At 26.3% G+C, this 17,620-nt stretch overlaps 1 protein-coding gene across 1 annotated transcript in view; it reads left to right on the forward strand.

The window, feature by feature from the left end:
* LOC107446303 (fat-like cadherin-related tumor suppressor homolog) overlaps window positions 1–17,620 on the forward strand; it is a 432,818-nt gene that overhangs the window by 347,826 nt on the left and 67,372 nt on the right. The window contains exon 5 of the mRNA XM_071177570.1: window positions 10,616–10,927. Coding sequence (XP_071033671.1) covers window positions 10,616–10,927 — 312 coding nt within the window. The remainder of the gene's footprint in view (window positions 1–10,615; window positions 10,928–17,620) is intronic.

A 17,620-nucleotide genomic window follows, 5' to 3' on the forward strand; every position in this document is an offset into this window, starting at 1 on the left:
AATTGTTTGCTATTTTCTTAAAAATTATTTTTATATAGTTTTTTTTTAATTTCTATTATGTTTCCTGAGCATTTCTTTTTATATCAAAACTCGCATTCGTATGAAGAAAATATTTTAAAATTAAATTTGTTTTTAACGATTTTTCATCACAATTTATTTTAGTTTTTTATTAAAAACGATTATCCTTCTTTAGAAGTAATAATAACATTTCCAAACTGCAGTGATAAATATCTTATAAAGTTAATCTCTGATTTTTATTTGTAATATCCAGGGGTCTGTTCAGAAGAAATTTGGGTCCGTTAACGGACCCTTCACAAAATATTTTAACTTTAAAACGGACCCTTCACAAAATGATTTTTCTTTTAATCGGACCCTTCACAAATTTGTTTATCTTCATTATTATTTTTTTAATTGAATGAACCTTTCCTAGGGCAGAAAACAGGAAAGATGGACATAAACGAATTAATTTTTGTCTTCGTCAGACGATTCTTCCATTATTCGTCCGAAATGAATATTCTGCGTTCAGCAGTATAGGCTAAATACCAAATATTTGTATGTTGCATCTCTAATTTAAAAGCAGCAATTGCTGTTTATTTTTGAGAATTTATTTTTTTTATTATATAATTTTACAGTGCTGAGCATAATCTTGAATCTATTTACAATTTAAAAACTCCTTGAAAAAGTTTTTTGCAATAACCTATTTGCACAAGATCATAAAAGCAGGACCCTGGTTGAAAAAATGTGAGTAATTTTTTCACAATTTCACAAAAACCGGACCTTTCACAAAATGTCTGGACAGACCCCTGATATCATAATGAAATATCTAAAGCAATTACTATTTATTCCTATTTTCCTTGGAAAATAGGAATCAAATGCATTACATAGTAATTATATACAGTAGGTATTTCATTTATAAAAGCATATATTATGGAATGTTCATCTGATGAACTGTATGTTATTTTCTTTGAAATTATAATAATTTTTTTCTTCTTAATTTTTCGGAATTCGTTTGTGTATGGGAAATATTTTTTAATTGAAATGCGTTTTTTTTTTCAATTACAAATATCGAATGACTATTCTAGTTTATTGCTGTCATTATTATTTGAAACGATTTTCCTTATCTGGAAATAATAATGATAACCTTTATAAATTGCAATGATAGATATTTACAGTTGCAACTGCAATTTTATGGAAGATATTTTTATCTGCAATAAATTTTTGTAAAAGCATATATTTTGAAAAATACATGGGATGAACTGTATGCTATTTTTTATGAAATAATTTTTGAATATTTTCGTGTGTTTTGAGAAAATTATTTTTAATTAAAATCTGATTTCTTAATTACAAATATCGATTTATTATTCTAATTTATAATTATTATTTTTTAAAACGATTATCCATATCTAGGACTAATAATGACAGCATCTATAAATTACAATTATAGATATCTTATAATGTTCGTTGAAAAGGACGCATTATTCTAAACATTCTTTTATGAATTTACAAAATTAAGTCTTTTTCTTGAAAAACATTCATTTTTAAGAATGTCATTGTATATTCATATTAATGCATATTTAACGTATATAATTTAAATTGATAGGTATAAATTAAAGTATAATAACAATTTTCGCCATCTTAAAAATCAAACGAAATAATACAATCTCAATTTTACTCTGGTTTAAGAAAATGTTTAGCATTGCAACATTGCTGCTTATGAATAATTTCTGACGTTTTGTTCGCGTCTGTTTCAATTTTAGACTACATTTTTGTTTGAAACTGTTTGTATGTGCTTTGAAATATTATCTACTGTACAAATATCACAGCAATTCTGTTTTTAACATATTCATGTTTTAAACTCGACTGAAAAGAAAAATATGATTCTGCATTATACTCTTTTTTTTTTCTTTTTCTTTTTTGCAATAGTAAAAAGTAAGCAGTAAAAAAGAATAGAATCTCCATTTTTCTCTGGTTTAAGAAAATATTCAGCATTACTCCTTATGAATAATTTTTGACGTTTTATTCACTTTTTTTTTTATTCTTTCTACATTGGTTTTAACTTAAATATTTGTTAGAAATAATTTGTATTGTCTTAGAAATATTATCAGCCATACAAATATCTTAGAATTCATCGATTTAGATCTCAAAATAATCATAAAATCTGACGTTATACACTTGGCTGAAAGAAGAAATGGTGAATTTAATTCCTTATGGAACAGTTATTAAATATTGTCACAATTTCAATTTTTCCAACTATAGAATTTTTTATACAACGATATAAAACTAAATTAAGAACATAAAAAAGATATTGGTTATTCTTCGTTGTATCGAAAAAAAAAATTTTTTTTAATATTTTCTTTTTATAAATAAATTAATGACACAGAGCCCGAAATTATTCCTTTTAATTTTTACTGAGCATATTTTTTTCCCCAAACGATTCAAAGAAAATTAAAAATAAGTCTCCTACAAATTTTGTTTCTATCAGAATAAAATTTCAAATTATGGCTTTACTATTAGTATTACTGCTATTAAATAAGATATATAAGATAAGATACCATAATTTTTAAAATTATTTAGCTAAGTAAATGAAAAGCCTGTTTTTCAAAAATATATATCCATTGAAAATCCAATACAAATATTTTCTTTTAAGAACAATTTCTTCAATTAATAAAATTTTCCAACCTAAACATCGTCAATCAAACAACATATAGCCTGCTAACTTCTTTTACTTCAAAGTTTTTATTCACAAAAGCTTTTTATTAAAATATATTTTAGTTAAGTTCATCACAGTAAAATTCTGATAGTCATATCAACTACAATAGTCATAAAAGGAAACTAATTATAAAAGTCGAGAATAAAGTTATCAAAGAGGTACTAATAGAAAATTTTCTGAGCACGCTTATAAAAATGGGAACAAAAGATGGCTTCATATTACTTCGTGATATTAATATCCCTTTCTTTAGTCTTATTATAAAGTTAATTGTAATGCATACTCCAGTAAAACTTCATTCCAAAAATTCCTTTTTTTCCCCCCAATGACATCCATAGGAACAAAGGAGCCCGCTTAAGCCTAACAAACATTCGAAAATTTCTTTGCTACATTGTTCCTATTTGGAGGAAAATATTCCTTTTATGAACTTGTTCTGGAAAAGAATAAAAAATTTAGCATAAATGGGTCCAGTTTAATTTATCCTAATGAAAAGAATAATTTTTTTTAAATTTTTTTTTGGTTGATCAATAAAGAAATCAAATTTTAAAAAGAAGTGATTTCTAATAACTAAGCCTAATTAGAATATTTCAGTTTTAAAAAGCGAGAGTTGAACAATGTAAATTTATTTTCACTTTATTTGCCAATCTTCAGGTTTTTTGTTGATGATTTATCATTTGTATTAAAATATAGTTTGGGAAGTATTAAAGCTTGGCAAATTGTTTTGGGGATTTGTTTTATAATTTTTTTTTTTGAGATTATATTTTAAATTTATATTAAGTTTATATAAAAATAATTTTTTTAAATTCTTATTTGGTATTTTTTCTTACCAAACAGATTTTTAATGCAACATAAAAAGAAATGAAGTACCTTTATATCATTTTTGTAATAATCGCGTGAACATTGCAAAACCAGTATTTTTGGTGTTCAGGTAAACTAAGTAATAATTGCCAGTATTTTTGGTGTTCAGGTAAAATAAATTTTTTACAGTGCATTTCGTAACATTTTTTATTTACTTTTTCACTGTTATAGTTAGATTTTTTTTATTTATTTTTATTTATTTATTTGTTTAATGAAAACGCATATATTCACGCGCATTAGAACCAATTTATAGCTTCATTGTAAAATCATTTATTGTAAAAACAAGCATATTTTTAGTAACATATTTGCACCAATTCTCTCAGACAATTGTTTTTTAGTCAATTGTGTATAATTTTTGAGATGATAACTACAGATCTGTATTAAAAAAATGTATTTAGCTTACCTCAACACCAAAAATAGTTGCAACTATCCACCAACATTTTTTATAGTGCACTAATTGTCAGTTCAAATTTAAATTTATCGATTTATAATTTGTTGATTTGTATTACATTTATAACAAATTATAATGTTTACGCTCTTCTGCTCTGTTTGTTTGTTCACACCCTTAATTATGTTTTGCTTGGATTTTGCTCATTTCATAGATTGACAAAGAAATGCTGAAAATTGGACGATACATTTTTAATCAATAACACCTTTGCCTGGTTTGAATTTCTCGTTTGGCAGTTCTCAAAAGAATAAAGATCTAAACTTTAAACTCTGAAAACAAATAAGTTTAAATTTAATTCACAATTTTTAGAGTAAATTTATAATACTGTTTAGTTGTAGAAATTTACATATATTATTCCGAAGTTGTCTATAAATACTTAATTTAGAAAATAAGAAACATAAATATCTTTTCATTATAAAAATTTTCCTGATGTTTTGTTTAAAAAGAAATTCATATAATGTTAAGAACTCCATTGAATATATATTTTTTTTAATTTAAAGATAACCCCTCATTTTTATATTCTGTTATTTTACTAGTTATCCTTTTTACTATTTTAAATTATTATGTAGTAAAAGTTGTAAAGATAATCATAGCTTACCTTAAATCATATGTTTTCCTTTAATTAAGAAAAATAAATGCTTTGGTTAGTGTATTTATTTTTCTTTGCTACTTTGTTGTGGAAATCCTCGTTGAAACGTTCTTACCAAAATTAACTGATGCGCTTTGTTAAATGTGAATTCCTTCATCTGTATTGGATAACTTTTAATTGACAAGAGATTTACGAACGAAATATTTTTATGTCATTCATTTTCTCTATTGCATTTCTTTGTTTTCAATTACTTGAAGTGCTGTTTCAATTTAACTACGGGGGTGTTTTGAAATTTAAAAATGATATAACGATTCTTCGTTGTTTTAGTTTAATTTAAAAGCTGTTGTGTACTTATATTGATTGAAAAAGAAAAGGAAAACGTTTCTATTGTAGTATAGCTTTGAAATGCTTTGGTAGATTGAAATAATCATATATGATTTTTGTAATTTGTTGGGGAAAAAATGAGTATAATAATTTCTTTTGCCTTTCAAAATAATTTCTGATGGAAAAGATTTTTTTTTGTCTCTCTATTAAACTTTTTTTTTAAATAATAATAATAATAAATGTTAGTTTAACTACATTTTTTAAAAATATCTTCTCGATTTTAAGTGATGTGAATATTTAGAGCTTTAAAAAAATTTATTTATTTTTAATATTTTTTTAATTACTAAGTGGCAACCTGCGTGATTGCTTTTATTCATTATTATGTTCTGCTTTTTTAATCGATATTTTTCAAAATAGCTAAAATAGTTTTTTTTTTAAATTTTTTAATACTTAAAAACATTAAACTTAGAAAAGCCGAATGTTTGAACAATGAGAAAAAATAGAAAAGAAGTAATTTTATTAACAATATATGACGATGATATTATATCGTTATATCAATTCAAAACAGAATCTGTTTTTTATGACTCTTGAATTAAGTTTTTTTTCTATGTTTTTGAAAGTTTTAATATAAATGTTAAGATGCTATGTTTGGCAACATATTGTTTATAATTTGTAAGTTATGCACAACAGAACAAAATGTTACATAAAATTGAACACACAAAGCAGCAGCGGCTTTAAACTTGTCGACTGTTATTTATATTCTGTATATTTTTAAAGCGAATGAAAAAAAAATTTTTATCCAAGTAATATCTTACCTCTTCAGTTTCTTCGGATTATTTATTTAACATAAAATAAAAAGTTAAATTGAAATAGGAATTCAAAAAAAATATAGACATTATCAATTCGAAATTAATTTATTTTGTGTGTTTATTTAATTGCTTAAAAAAATCTAAATATGTACTCAATTGTGTAAATCTATACTCAATTTCTAGATCACCCCATTCTACGCAAGAAACTCAAAAAATATAAACGTAGCATATATTTCTCTTTTAGAAGAAAAAAAATAAAAATGATACAATGTATTAAAGATAAGTTATAAAAAAAAGATACGAAAATTTCATTTTTCAGTTAAAGATTTTAAGAAAAAAACTTTTGGAATTTGACTGCTATATTCCTGAAGTGTTGTTTCTCATGCGTGGCGATTATAATCTAATTTCTATGCCAAAAGCTTGGCGCAAATTCTGCCCATGCGTATGTCTTTTAATTAAGTAGTGTTTCCCTTCTCTCCTTTGCGATGAAAAAGTGAAAAGAATGCAATTCTTCGGAATTTTTTTCCCCCGCTATGCCTTTTAGTAGCATTCCTCCGAGAATTATTTGCTCGTTAACCGCCGCATCCTTAATTTAAATCTTGTTTTTATTTTACGCCATTTTTCAACTTAAGACATTCGATAGTAAAAGTTTTAAAAATCATTGGCAAGGTACATACGTAAGTAAAAAAAGAAGGAAAAAAAAACTTTAAAAGGGGGAAAAAAAGCGAAAGAAAAAGAAAAAAAAGTATTCCTTTTTATTTCAGGATTTGGAAAGGAAAATGTTTTTGATATCTCTTTTAGAAAGAAGGTAAACAAAAATTAGAAAGAAAAGTACTTTTTAGTCTGAATCACGTAATTGTGTTTTTACTAAATATTTTCTGCGGTAGTTATAGATTATTTTAATTTTAAATATTTACTCAAAAATATATTGAATAATGATTAAAATTGAGCCCATTTTTCATTAATTAATTACAAAAATAAAATTACCACTATTCAATGCTTGTCTGTGAAACATTTTTCGTTCATTATTATTACTAAGAAAAATGAAAGTACAAATCTAATATTTCCTTACTTTCGGTTTAAGCAGAAAGTTTTCTAGTTATCTAATAATGGGAAAAAACACGCATGTCAGATTTTTTAAATTTATATTATAGAAAAAAAGAGTTGTTAAAATATGGCGAATCATTATTGAGGTCAATATTAGTAAAAGTAGGATTTCAAATCTCTAAACCAGTCGATTGTCAATTGGGTGAATGGGATTATTTAAAACGCATTTCAGTTTCATCCGTTCATTAAACTGGTTTTAATATTTTAATTCAAACTCAAATTGATTGGTTGGCCCTAAAAAGGAGTTGTCAGATTTTGATTGCTGTTTTTCCTCTCAAATTTTATGGCTAATTTGTAAATCCTTTATTTTACATTTAGTCTAGATATATTTATGGAAAGCAGCGATTATGAAAATAATCAATTTGATTGGCCCTAAAAAGGAATTGTCAGATTTTGATTACTGTTTTTCCTCTCTATTCTATGACTAATATGTATATCCTTTATTTTTACATTTAGTCTAGATATATTTATGGAAAACAGCGATTATGAAAAAACGTGTTTGTTTACACAACAAATAAATGAGGGGGAAAAACAAGTTAATTTAAGTAATAAGTAAATGTGGAAAGAACTTGTTCATTTACACAATAAGTTGAAGAAAAGAAACTAGTTAAAGTTAAGTTACTAAGAAAAAAGCAATTAAAACTTTCAAAACCAGTTCATGTGTTAGATAAAACTGAAAGATAGTTTAATGCGAGTATTCGAACCTTTTCAAACTACATAAGTTTTTTCATATAATCAGGTTTATGCTCTAACCATGATTAAAAAAATTTTAAGTCATAAGTTGTGTCAGAATGACGTAACACTCAATGTTTAGGACATTTTTATTGCTGGAGCACCGTTGCAGATTTATAGTTAAAGTTTAAAAGTAAAATTTGAAGTTTGATCTCGAACGATGTGATTTGTTTATAAATTGCAAATATATATATATATATATATATATCAGTNGTAATGTAAAGTGTGACGAAACTTTATGACAAAGGCTAGGAAGGTGTCCAAAATATTTTATTTTATGGCCGTCGTTTTATAGCTACCTATGTTCAACTCCAATTTTTGACCCCTGTTCAGAAAATTATAGAAATCCTGGGTAAATTTGTGTTGCATGAGGAGGAAAACCTCCCACGTTTAGCCCGACACCAGGGGTACTCTTCTTCATGATCCGTCTGCCATTGGTAATATTTTACGTTAGCATTGTGGTCGGTGAGAGCCGGGTGCAGAATTCTTATCGACCAGCAATGAGGATTAGAACCTGTGTCCTCTCATTGGGAGGCGAGTGCTCTATCCCATGAGTCAGTTGGGATATATAAAATCTCCAATAAAAGGAGCCATCATTTATAGATGGCCTTTTTTAATATTTTACTGTAGACCGAACTATATTGTTTCTAAAAAAAGTCTAATAATGAACCACTTAATTTTTTTTTGAAAAAAGAAAAAAAAAAGAAGGAATCCTCCTTTTAAAAGGCTGCTATATATAAATGGGGTAAAATAAAAACATGTACGCTCTAGAAAGTATATAAATCTTTTTAAACATCCCTCTTTTTTTAAAAGACTTTCATGAAGTATTTTCTTCCCATATAAGCTGTTCTTCAAATTATTTTTACTCTCCTACCTTTGACAATATTTTCTTTGGACTCTGAAACAATTTACTTGCTACGTAAGCACTTTCTCGATCGTTGTTACGCCACGTATCTATCTGTCAATATTTATGCTTGACGAACGAGGCGAAATTGACGTTTTTTTATATATACCTATATATTTTTCACTCTGAACTCTTTTTCTATCGGTCGAATCGGAATATCGACGATGTCCCAGTTGTGCTCTTGGCTGTCGACGTTTTCCAATAAAAATAGGCTTGGCGGTTCTCTCTAAGATTTAAGTTTCTCTAGTCCCTGGTGTTTAGAATGAGAAATGCAGGTACCCACAGATTTTCCGGATGCAATTTAATTTCTTTGTGTCGTGTTTTAGGGTAAAACATCGGTGTTCCATTTTTCTTATTTCTTGTAAAACGTGATGGTAAACCTGATCGATTTGGAATTGGAATTCCGGTTAGATGAGTGATTTTTTACGGTACCCGTCTCCAGGACAGAATTTTTTTTTTTTTTGCCCGTGACTAGACTAGATTTTTGATGGGAAGGAATGTTAGCTTTATGGCGTATAGCGTGTACTTTTCGCAGATTATGTCACGTATTTTAGTGGACGATATATTGTCCGAAAAACCATTTTTGGTGAAGGATATGTTTGTTCTGCCCCTTCATATTTATTCTAAAGAAAACATTTTTCTGACATTATATATATATTTATTAATTTTTGAGATGTATGTTCATTTTAAATAACTCTGAGTTCGAAATTTTCCTAAAACTCTTAGATTCCGTTAAATTTTGAAAAAATTGCCCTAAAATGTAATAAATGTTAAATTTTCTAAAAACTTTGGATTTTTTCCTTCGAATATATATCGGAATTAATGAAATAAAAATGAAATATAGCATAACTTAAATATAATTATTATAAGGTTGAATCGGCAAACTGCAGCCAATACTATTTCGTCAATGAAATTCTCACAGAATATTACAATAATCAAGAAAGTGAAAAATACAATTAGACATAGCACACATTCAATTTTAGCAGACATTCACTTCAGTTTTATTATGATAAAAATTTGTTTTGTAAAGTTTACTTCTACTTATAATAATAATAATAATAAATAAATGGTGCCCTGAAAAAACTTAATTTCGTATTATACCAACTCTGAACAGCTACTGATATGCCTTGAATTTTCAGAAATGTAATAAAGTGTAAATAAACACTTTTTCCACAAATAATTTTTACTTCTTATTTGCAGCTAGGTATCTTAATCAAAATTTAATTTTTTGTTTGTATTTCTTATGATGTTAAAATAATAAAAATTGTTTTTATTTTATTCTAATTTATGGTATCTGAATAATAAATAAATACTCTAAATCATTATCAAATGTCTTAAAATTTTAGAAATTTCACTCCTAGCTCTGGAAAATATCTTATTCGATATTTTCATTTAATTGTCATTTTTTAAAGAAATTTAATTATTATATTTATTGACTATGAGACTATTGTTCTTTAAAAAATAAAAAATATAAGCTTAGAAAAAATATTCCCTTGAAAAAAAATTCTTCGTCGTCAGAAATTTTTTTTACAGAGCATTATTTTAACCCTTTGACGCAGAATTTTTAATAAGCATATTTTTTGTATTAATTTAGGTCAAAATAAGTGAAAAATATTATCCTTAGCATTTTAATAATTTATGGTTATGAAATAAAGCATAAAACTCCGGTGTCTTTTCATACATTAAAGGTAAAATCTTCCAAACACAGCTCACTTCTAAACAATGATTTTTCAAATTTGCGGCTATTTAGATCTAACAGAAACAGTTATTCCTCGTTGAAATTTCTTTAATTTAAAAAATTAATTTTTGAAAAAATTCTATATATACAAACTTTTAAAATTTTTATTCATCTTATCTACTTATTTAAAAATTAGGTAATTGAGATTTTCTGCGTCTAATCCGTGAATCTATCCTTGTTTATCGATTGGTCGAATGAAAACAATCATCAAATAAACATCTTCAAACTGTTTTTTAACAGATTTTTATTTAAGAATATGATTGGACTAATTTGATGTCATAACATTGTTACTGCTTTTGAATAAATCAATACTTTCAAACTAAATTCATGTTGGATGTTTTTAAAAGCTAACATTCCTCATTGTCTGTTTAATGAAACCCATATTCCATTGTCTTTCAGGTAATATCTACACCAATGAAATTCTGGATCGTGAGACTAACAACCGATATTGGTTAACAGTTCACGCTGTGGACAGAGGTGCTGTTCCTCTCTCTAGCAGACTCGAAGTCTACATTGAGGTACTGGATGACAATGACAACGTTCCTCTAACAACTCAACCTGCCTATTATCCGAGTATTCCAGAGAACGCCCCTCCTGGCACTATTGTTTTGCAATTAGAAGCTTTCGATTGGGATTTAAACGACAATAAAATCCGATTCAGTATTGCAAGTGGTGATCCTCAAGGATATTTCATGATTGATAACACCACTGGTGAGTTGAGTTTTGTTTCAATTTCAATTAATAAGTGAATTGATCTTTGTATATTTTTAATGGTTGGAAAGCAATTGTTAGTATATCGATCTAGAGCAGCGTTTCCCAATTTGTTTCGGTTATGGAACCCTAAATGATCGAGCTCCATTTGGCGGAACCCCCAGCATTATATATGAATAAGTTTATTGGCGGCTGTAAATATTCTAACAAAAAAAAAAGACTTATTTTGAAACTATTTAATGTTTATAATGAAGTATTCATTGTTATGAATTTTTTCTTGATGCATGCATATGCTGAACGTAAAAATAAAAACATGTTGAAGTATGGTTTTTAAAAAGGAACTGTTGTAAACGATTAGAATAGTTATCAGAAAAACGTAATTCTTTATACTTTAGTTCAGTTATTTTATTTTGAATTAACCTTAAGCTACCGTGGAAGCGTCACATATGTTACGAGAGTTAAGACTTTTTTTTTACCTGTTATGATTTTTGAAACTTGTAATTAATTTTATATCTGATTAACACCCCATTATTGATTTAATATTTTCATGAAATTATTTAATTAAAATGCTTGTGAAGAAATAAAGTAATATTCTAATAGCAATATATTTAATGATTAATGAAAAGGACACAATTAGGAGAAACTGTATTTGTATTTTGATAGAATAAAAATAACCGAACTCAATAATGAAGAAAGGCGACTCTCTCTAATAATCATTCTCAACATTTATTTTGTTCCTTTTTGTCTTTATTTTAAGGAAAACCAATTTTAGCTCCTGTATATTTAGTTGATACATGCAATAAAATCAAATAAGAAAACTATATGCCTCTCCAGACCTGTACATTTTAACTGTCTGACATAACAATATTGAAAAAAACGATAAGATTAAAAAATTTTATTTTTTATTCATTTATTAAATAGTTTCAAAATAATTAGTAAAATTTCAATCATTAAATGTTTTTATTTATTTATAAATTGATCTATTAAGTCTCAGGATTCCGCCATTTTGATCATCTAGGGTTCCATATTCAGAAAAAAAAATGGAACCTCTGTTCTACACTTCCATCTATCTATACTTATCTCCATCCATATCGTCTCCTCCTCTAGCTCCTCTTGGGGGTTGACATTTCCTGTAACCCTCACCCGCCTGACCCTCATGCCACGGGTCATCTATTATCCTGAGTGCCAGATACCTGACTTATATGAAGATACTCAAAAAATTTCCGGAGTAACAGCATAAATGCTGACACCCACTCATTGAAAGCAGAAGGGGAAAAAAAAAAAATTTTTTTTCAAATTTAAAAAAGCATACTTAACTGCATGTTAAAAATTGTTTCAACTTATAACATGATTGATTTATTGATTACGAATCGATTCCACTTTTTTCCGTGCTATATAAATCATTTTTACATATTTATTTTTAAATTCATATGAAAAACCGCATATTACTAGTTGTTTGCCTAAAATACAGAAGAACGCGTTGTTAAACATTATCCTGAGATACCTCTGTACAAGAAATATATATTTTCATAAACTTAGTTTTTGCTTCAAAATGCAAGATACCTTTATGGCTTCCCTTTTAATTTCAAAAAATGGTACCCAAAATTACTTTGAAATATATAAATGGGACACCCGTGTCCCATTTATATATTTCTTTTCTGGCGCTCTTATTTCAAGCTAAAATATATTTTGGTATTTTTTTAATTATGAAAATATGTTTAATTATTAAAATTAAATTTGCACTAAAATATAAAATCTAAGAAATATAGTTTAAAAATTTTTCTTTTCATATTGTCAATAATTTTTTCAGTATTTAATTTTGTAATTAAATATTGACAATAATTAATTTTGTCAATAATTTTGTAAATTAAAAAACTTCATTAATGAATCACTGTTTCTATTAGATCTAAATAGCTGCAAATTTTGAAAATTATTGTTTATAAGTAAGCCGTGTTTGGAAGATTTTATCTTTAATGCACATAGGGAAACCGGTGATGCTATATTTCATACCCAAAAGTTATTAAACTGCTGAAGATAATATTTTTCACTTATTTTGACCCAGATTAATACAAAACAATGAAAAATATGTTTAATAAAAATTCTGCGGTCGAAGAATATTTTATTAAGGGAAGGGAATATTTTCTAAGCTTATTATTTTTATTTTTTAATGAAACTTAATCTCATAATCCATTTCTCATAATTACATTTCTTTAAAAAATGACAATTAAATGAAAATATCGAATAAGATATTTTAAATAAATATCTCCTTTTAATGTTTATTCATTTTTCGTTATTTAAGAGAGCTTTATGTTTAACCATGAATAAAAAGAATACATGAAGTGGAAGAATACATTCTCCCGATTATTCAGACCATTTTTTTATACATAGTTATTATAAATCTTTTCTTTATTTGCATTTGTATTCTTTTTTGTTCCGTTTATTCTTTGACAACCCCAATTTCGAACATTTCTTCGTACTATTAAACGCTACTGTAATCTTACCGATAATATTGTCACTCGCTGATGCACAATATATTCCATACTATTTATTTTCCCGGTAAATTGAAAATTCCACTTGTACATATTTTCTCAGTACTCACAAATTTGTCTTAGTAAGAAATCCCTGTCCTCTCGCCAAACGGTGACAAATTCCTCTAATTTATCACCGTTCATCGCGTCTCCTTTACAAAGCTGAGAAATGCTCCGTGTTTAATTTAGACTTGAGCAAATGATGAAATTCAAGTTAAAATGAAAATGACAAGGCATGACGTAACATATAAATGAATTACGTCCAGCTGTCATTCACTTAACACCCACTTCCCAAATTAGGTCTCAAAGGACATTCAACGACCGCCACTTAATTGCAATTAACCGCCCCTTGATTGGAAGGCCCTTGAGTGCGAGGACGTTGTTAAGAATTCTTGCTTACAACTCTCTAAGCTGCTTTTGTCTCTCAACAAGGGATTTCATTATTATTAAGGGAATTCCGTTTTCTATTTGTGAAGACAGTGCGATCAATTGTATAACTATGCATTGTTGTGTATTCATAGGCAAATTGTTTATTTTCTTGAATATAGATAACTGTAATCGTGCGTTACTTTGTAATCAATTATTCGTTACAAAGATTGCGACTTAAATATGTCTTTTTTTGAAATGTATACTTTATTTGTTTCTCACAAATTATCGTAATTTGAAACAAGAGTTATTGAACATTTTGTTAAAATAGTGGAGAAAAAAATTAAAAAGGATTATTCTTTGTTGTGTAGTTCACCATTTATTCGCGAATTGTTTATTTTTAATGAATAACCAAGTTCTGTAACCAATCATTCAATACTAAGGCTATGAATTTAAAATATGTATAATTTCAAAATCACTTTGTTACCTCGTAATTAGCGGCGTAATTAAAAAAAGATGATTCATTCGTAGATGATTATTTATTGATGGATCGTTTCTTTTCTTAAGCATTAATAACTAAACTGAAATCATGCTTCACTTGTAACCAATCATTCATGCGAATTAAAAAATATTAAAAATATACTAAATGTTTGTAATCTAGATAATGTGCAATGGTTAGATGTTGGTTGCTGTGAGTCTTGTCAGAACTGCTGGAAATAAGAAGAATGTTCAGTTAGAGAAAAGGAGGGAGAAGAAACGGCTTTGTTATGTTTTTACAATATATAAAGAATAGGTTATTTTATAAATATAAAGAATAGTTCTCTTATGAATTATTCAAACTATCTCTCCATAAGACAAAAATAATTTTTCTTACTTTTATGAATTATTCAAACTATCTCTCTCCATAAGACAAAAATAACTTTCCTTACTTTTATGGATTATTCAAACTATCTCTCTCCATTAGACAAAAATAACTTTTCTTACTTTTATGAATTATTCAAACTATCTCTCTCCATGAGACAAAAATAACTTTTCTTACTTTTATGAATTATTCAAACTATCTCTCTCCATAAGACAAAAATAGCTTTTCTTAATTTTATGAATTATTCAAACTATCTCTCTCCATAAGACAAAAAAAATTTTTTTTTTACTTTTATGAATTTTTCAAACTATCTCTTTCCGTAAGACAAAAATAGCCTTTCTTACTTTTATGAATTATTCAAACTATCTCTCTCCGTAAGACAAAAATAACTTTTCTTACTCTTATGAATTATTCAAACTATCTCTCTCCATAAGACAAAAATAGCTTTTCTTACTTTTATGAATTATTCAAACTATCTTTTATAGAAGCCTATATTTAGTAAGTAAGGAACAACTAAACACAAAACATGCAAGAAATTAGTATTTGAGACCATTTTTTTAAACATAAGTAGCTTTTTTCATATTATTTATTTTATGTATAATAAGAAAATTAAAATGCAAAATCAAATACCTCTCCGATTGCCCCATAATTAAATTTAAAAACAATAACCAAGCATATTCGTTATAAAAGTAGGAATATATTTTTTTATTTGTTTTAATTTCAACAGCAAGCAAATAAAAATTTAAGGGAATTCATTAATGTTAACGGTAGATATATTTAATTAAAATTTCCTTTTTGCCATACAAGTTAAATCTCACGATTTTCAACTGAAAATTCGTTCATGCTTAATTTTTTTCATTAAATAATTTATTTTTTTCCTTGCTTTACTTAACAATTTAAAATATTATTTGTACTTTTTTATTTATTTAACTTCTAAACTAAAATAGTACTTCAAAAAAAGAAAGAAACCTCTGATAATTAAAATAGTTTAAACATTTCAATACCAACTATATTAAAAAGATTATTAGAAATATCTTCTTTTGAAGCTCTTTGATGTAAAAAGCGTTCTGTTTTTGTTCGAAAAAGAATTAGATCTGAAATAAAATCATTATGAGGCACTGTAGTTACGCGCCTTTAAGGGATGTTATATCTTTCGGTTTTGTCTTGGAACAAAATGTTGCGTTATTGCATTAATTATTCTTTCTAAAGAATTTTTTTTTATCTCTTATTCTTGAATTTTTTATGATTTTGTCCGCGGGCATGTTTATTCTTGTAGTTTCTTGTCATTTCATTAACGGCTGGCATTTTTCCCTATCTGTTTATCAAGAGGAACAAAAACAATTGCCTAAAATGTTGTAATTTTTTACAATCTCTACACTTTTAATGTCTGAGATATTTTTTTCATTTAAATGCAAATTTTCTCGTTTTTTTTTCTTCCCCTTTGACTGTGAGGAAATTACCATGCCATAAAAACTTCCCCTAAGATTGAAAATACTTTTTAATTTCCCTTCCTTTTTCGAGGAGGGAAAAATGAGAAATATGGTCACGCAAATTCCCTAAATTTCAATAAATAAAATGAGTTTTATATATAGTTATGTTTCATTTCTATTTTAAATGTTATGTGTTAAAGTGCGGTAAAAAAAATTTTTTTTATATATATATTTTAGAAGGGCACAAAATATTTCAAATCGAAAAAAAAAAATTTATTTTTATTATACCTAACGCATAATTCGTTTTTTAAAATCGTATTTTTTATGTTGCTTTGTAAAGCAAGGTAAAGTAAATTATTAAAATACCATTTAAATATTTCTCTCCATATTACTATTTCTTTGAAGTATTTAAAGTTAAAATCTAGAAATTTTTTATTAAAATTAAATGACGAATATATTTACCCGACTATCTTGAAATAAATATGCGAAAGCAAATTTAAAAATGCTGTTTAAAGTGTTATTTTTATAATAAATGTTAAATAGTTTTATTTATATGGTAATAGAAATTAAGTTTTTGATATTTATGTTTTTTTGCGAACTTAAGCTTTTTTTTAAGAACTTAAAATTAATTTTTGAAAACTTGTTAACTAATTTATTGGGGGTTTTTTTCGTTTATTTTTTAACTTTTATTGCAATTTATAATTACATTAGTTCAAAGTACAATTAAGTAATAAAAATTAAATATTTAATTGCTCATTAAGATGAAATTCAAAATTTCTGGTTCCTTATCATGCTTTGTTTTTTTTCCTTCCTGATTTTGATCATAAAGAAACTTAGTATAGAACACTTTGTGAGCGTTATATTTTCCCATTGAAATTTAGCTCTAAAAAAAAAAGAAAGATAACTGTTTATTCTACGAAATAGCCCGGAAATGGAAAGTAAACACTATATTTCGTAAGTTATTTGAGAATGACTTTTTTTTTTAGGAAAAGAAAAACTAACATTTGTGCGAATTTAGCCGTTTATAAAAAAGAAAAATACATATCTAAAAACTAAAGCGTCTATTTTCAATCATTTTTTCTTTTGTTGTTGTTTTAACTTTTTAGACACATTGAAACATTTTAAAGCGTTTTTATTTTACATTTTAGAGAGTTTTTATTTTCTTAATTTTTGTAGATTGTATTTCCTTTATTATTATCGTCTGCAAAAATATGATTTAGGATTTGAAAATCATTTTTAATCTTTTCCTGCTTTAATAGTCTATTATCTAAATTCAATCTAAATACGATAGTAAAAATTCACCTATGAATAAGAGCATCTAAATTGTTCACTTTTTCAAAACAAGTTGATTTTAAGAGAGAGCACAGGGAATTCCTTAATATCGCTTTCTAGTAATAACGTTACTAGAATCCTTATTAAATATGAAGTAAAAAAAATATACCTTTTAGCAGTTGTAAATATTATTTACGTGAGAAAAATACAAAAAGGTAAGAGGGGTACGCCTTTT

This window comes from Parasteatoda tepidariorum, chromosome 2, assembly GCF_043381705.1.
Source record: "Parasteatoda tepidariorum isolate YZ-2023 chromosome 2, CAS_Ptep_4.0, whole genome shotgun sequence".
Lineage (NCBI taxonomy): Eukaryota > Metazoa > Arthropoda > Arachnida > Araneae > Theridiidae > Parasteatoda > Parasteatoda tepidariorum.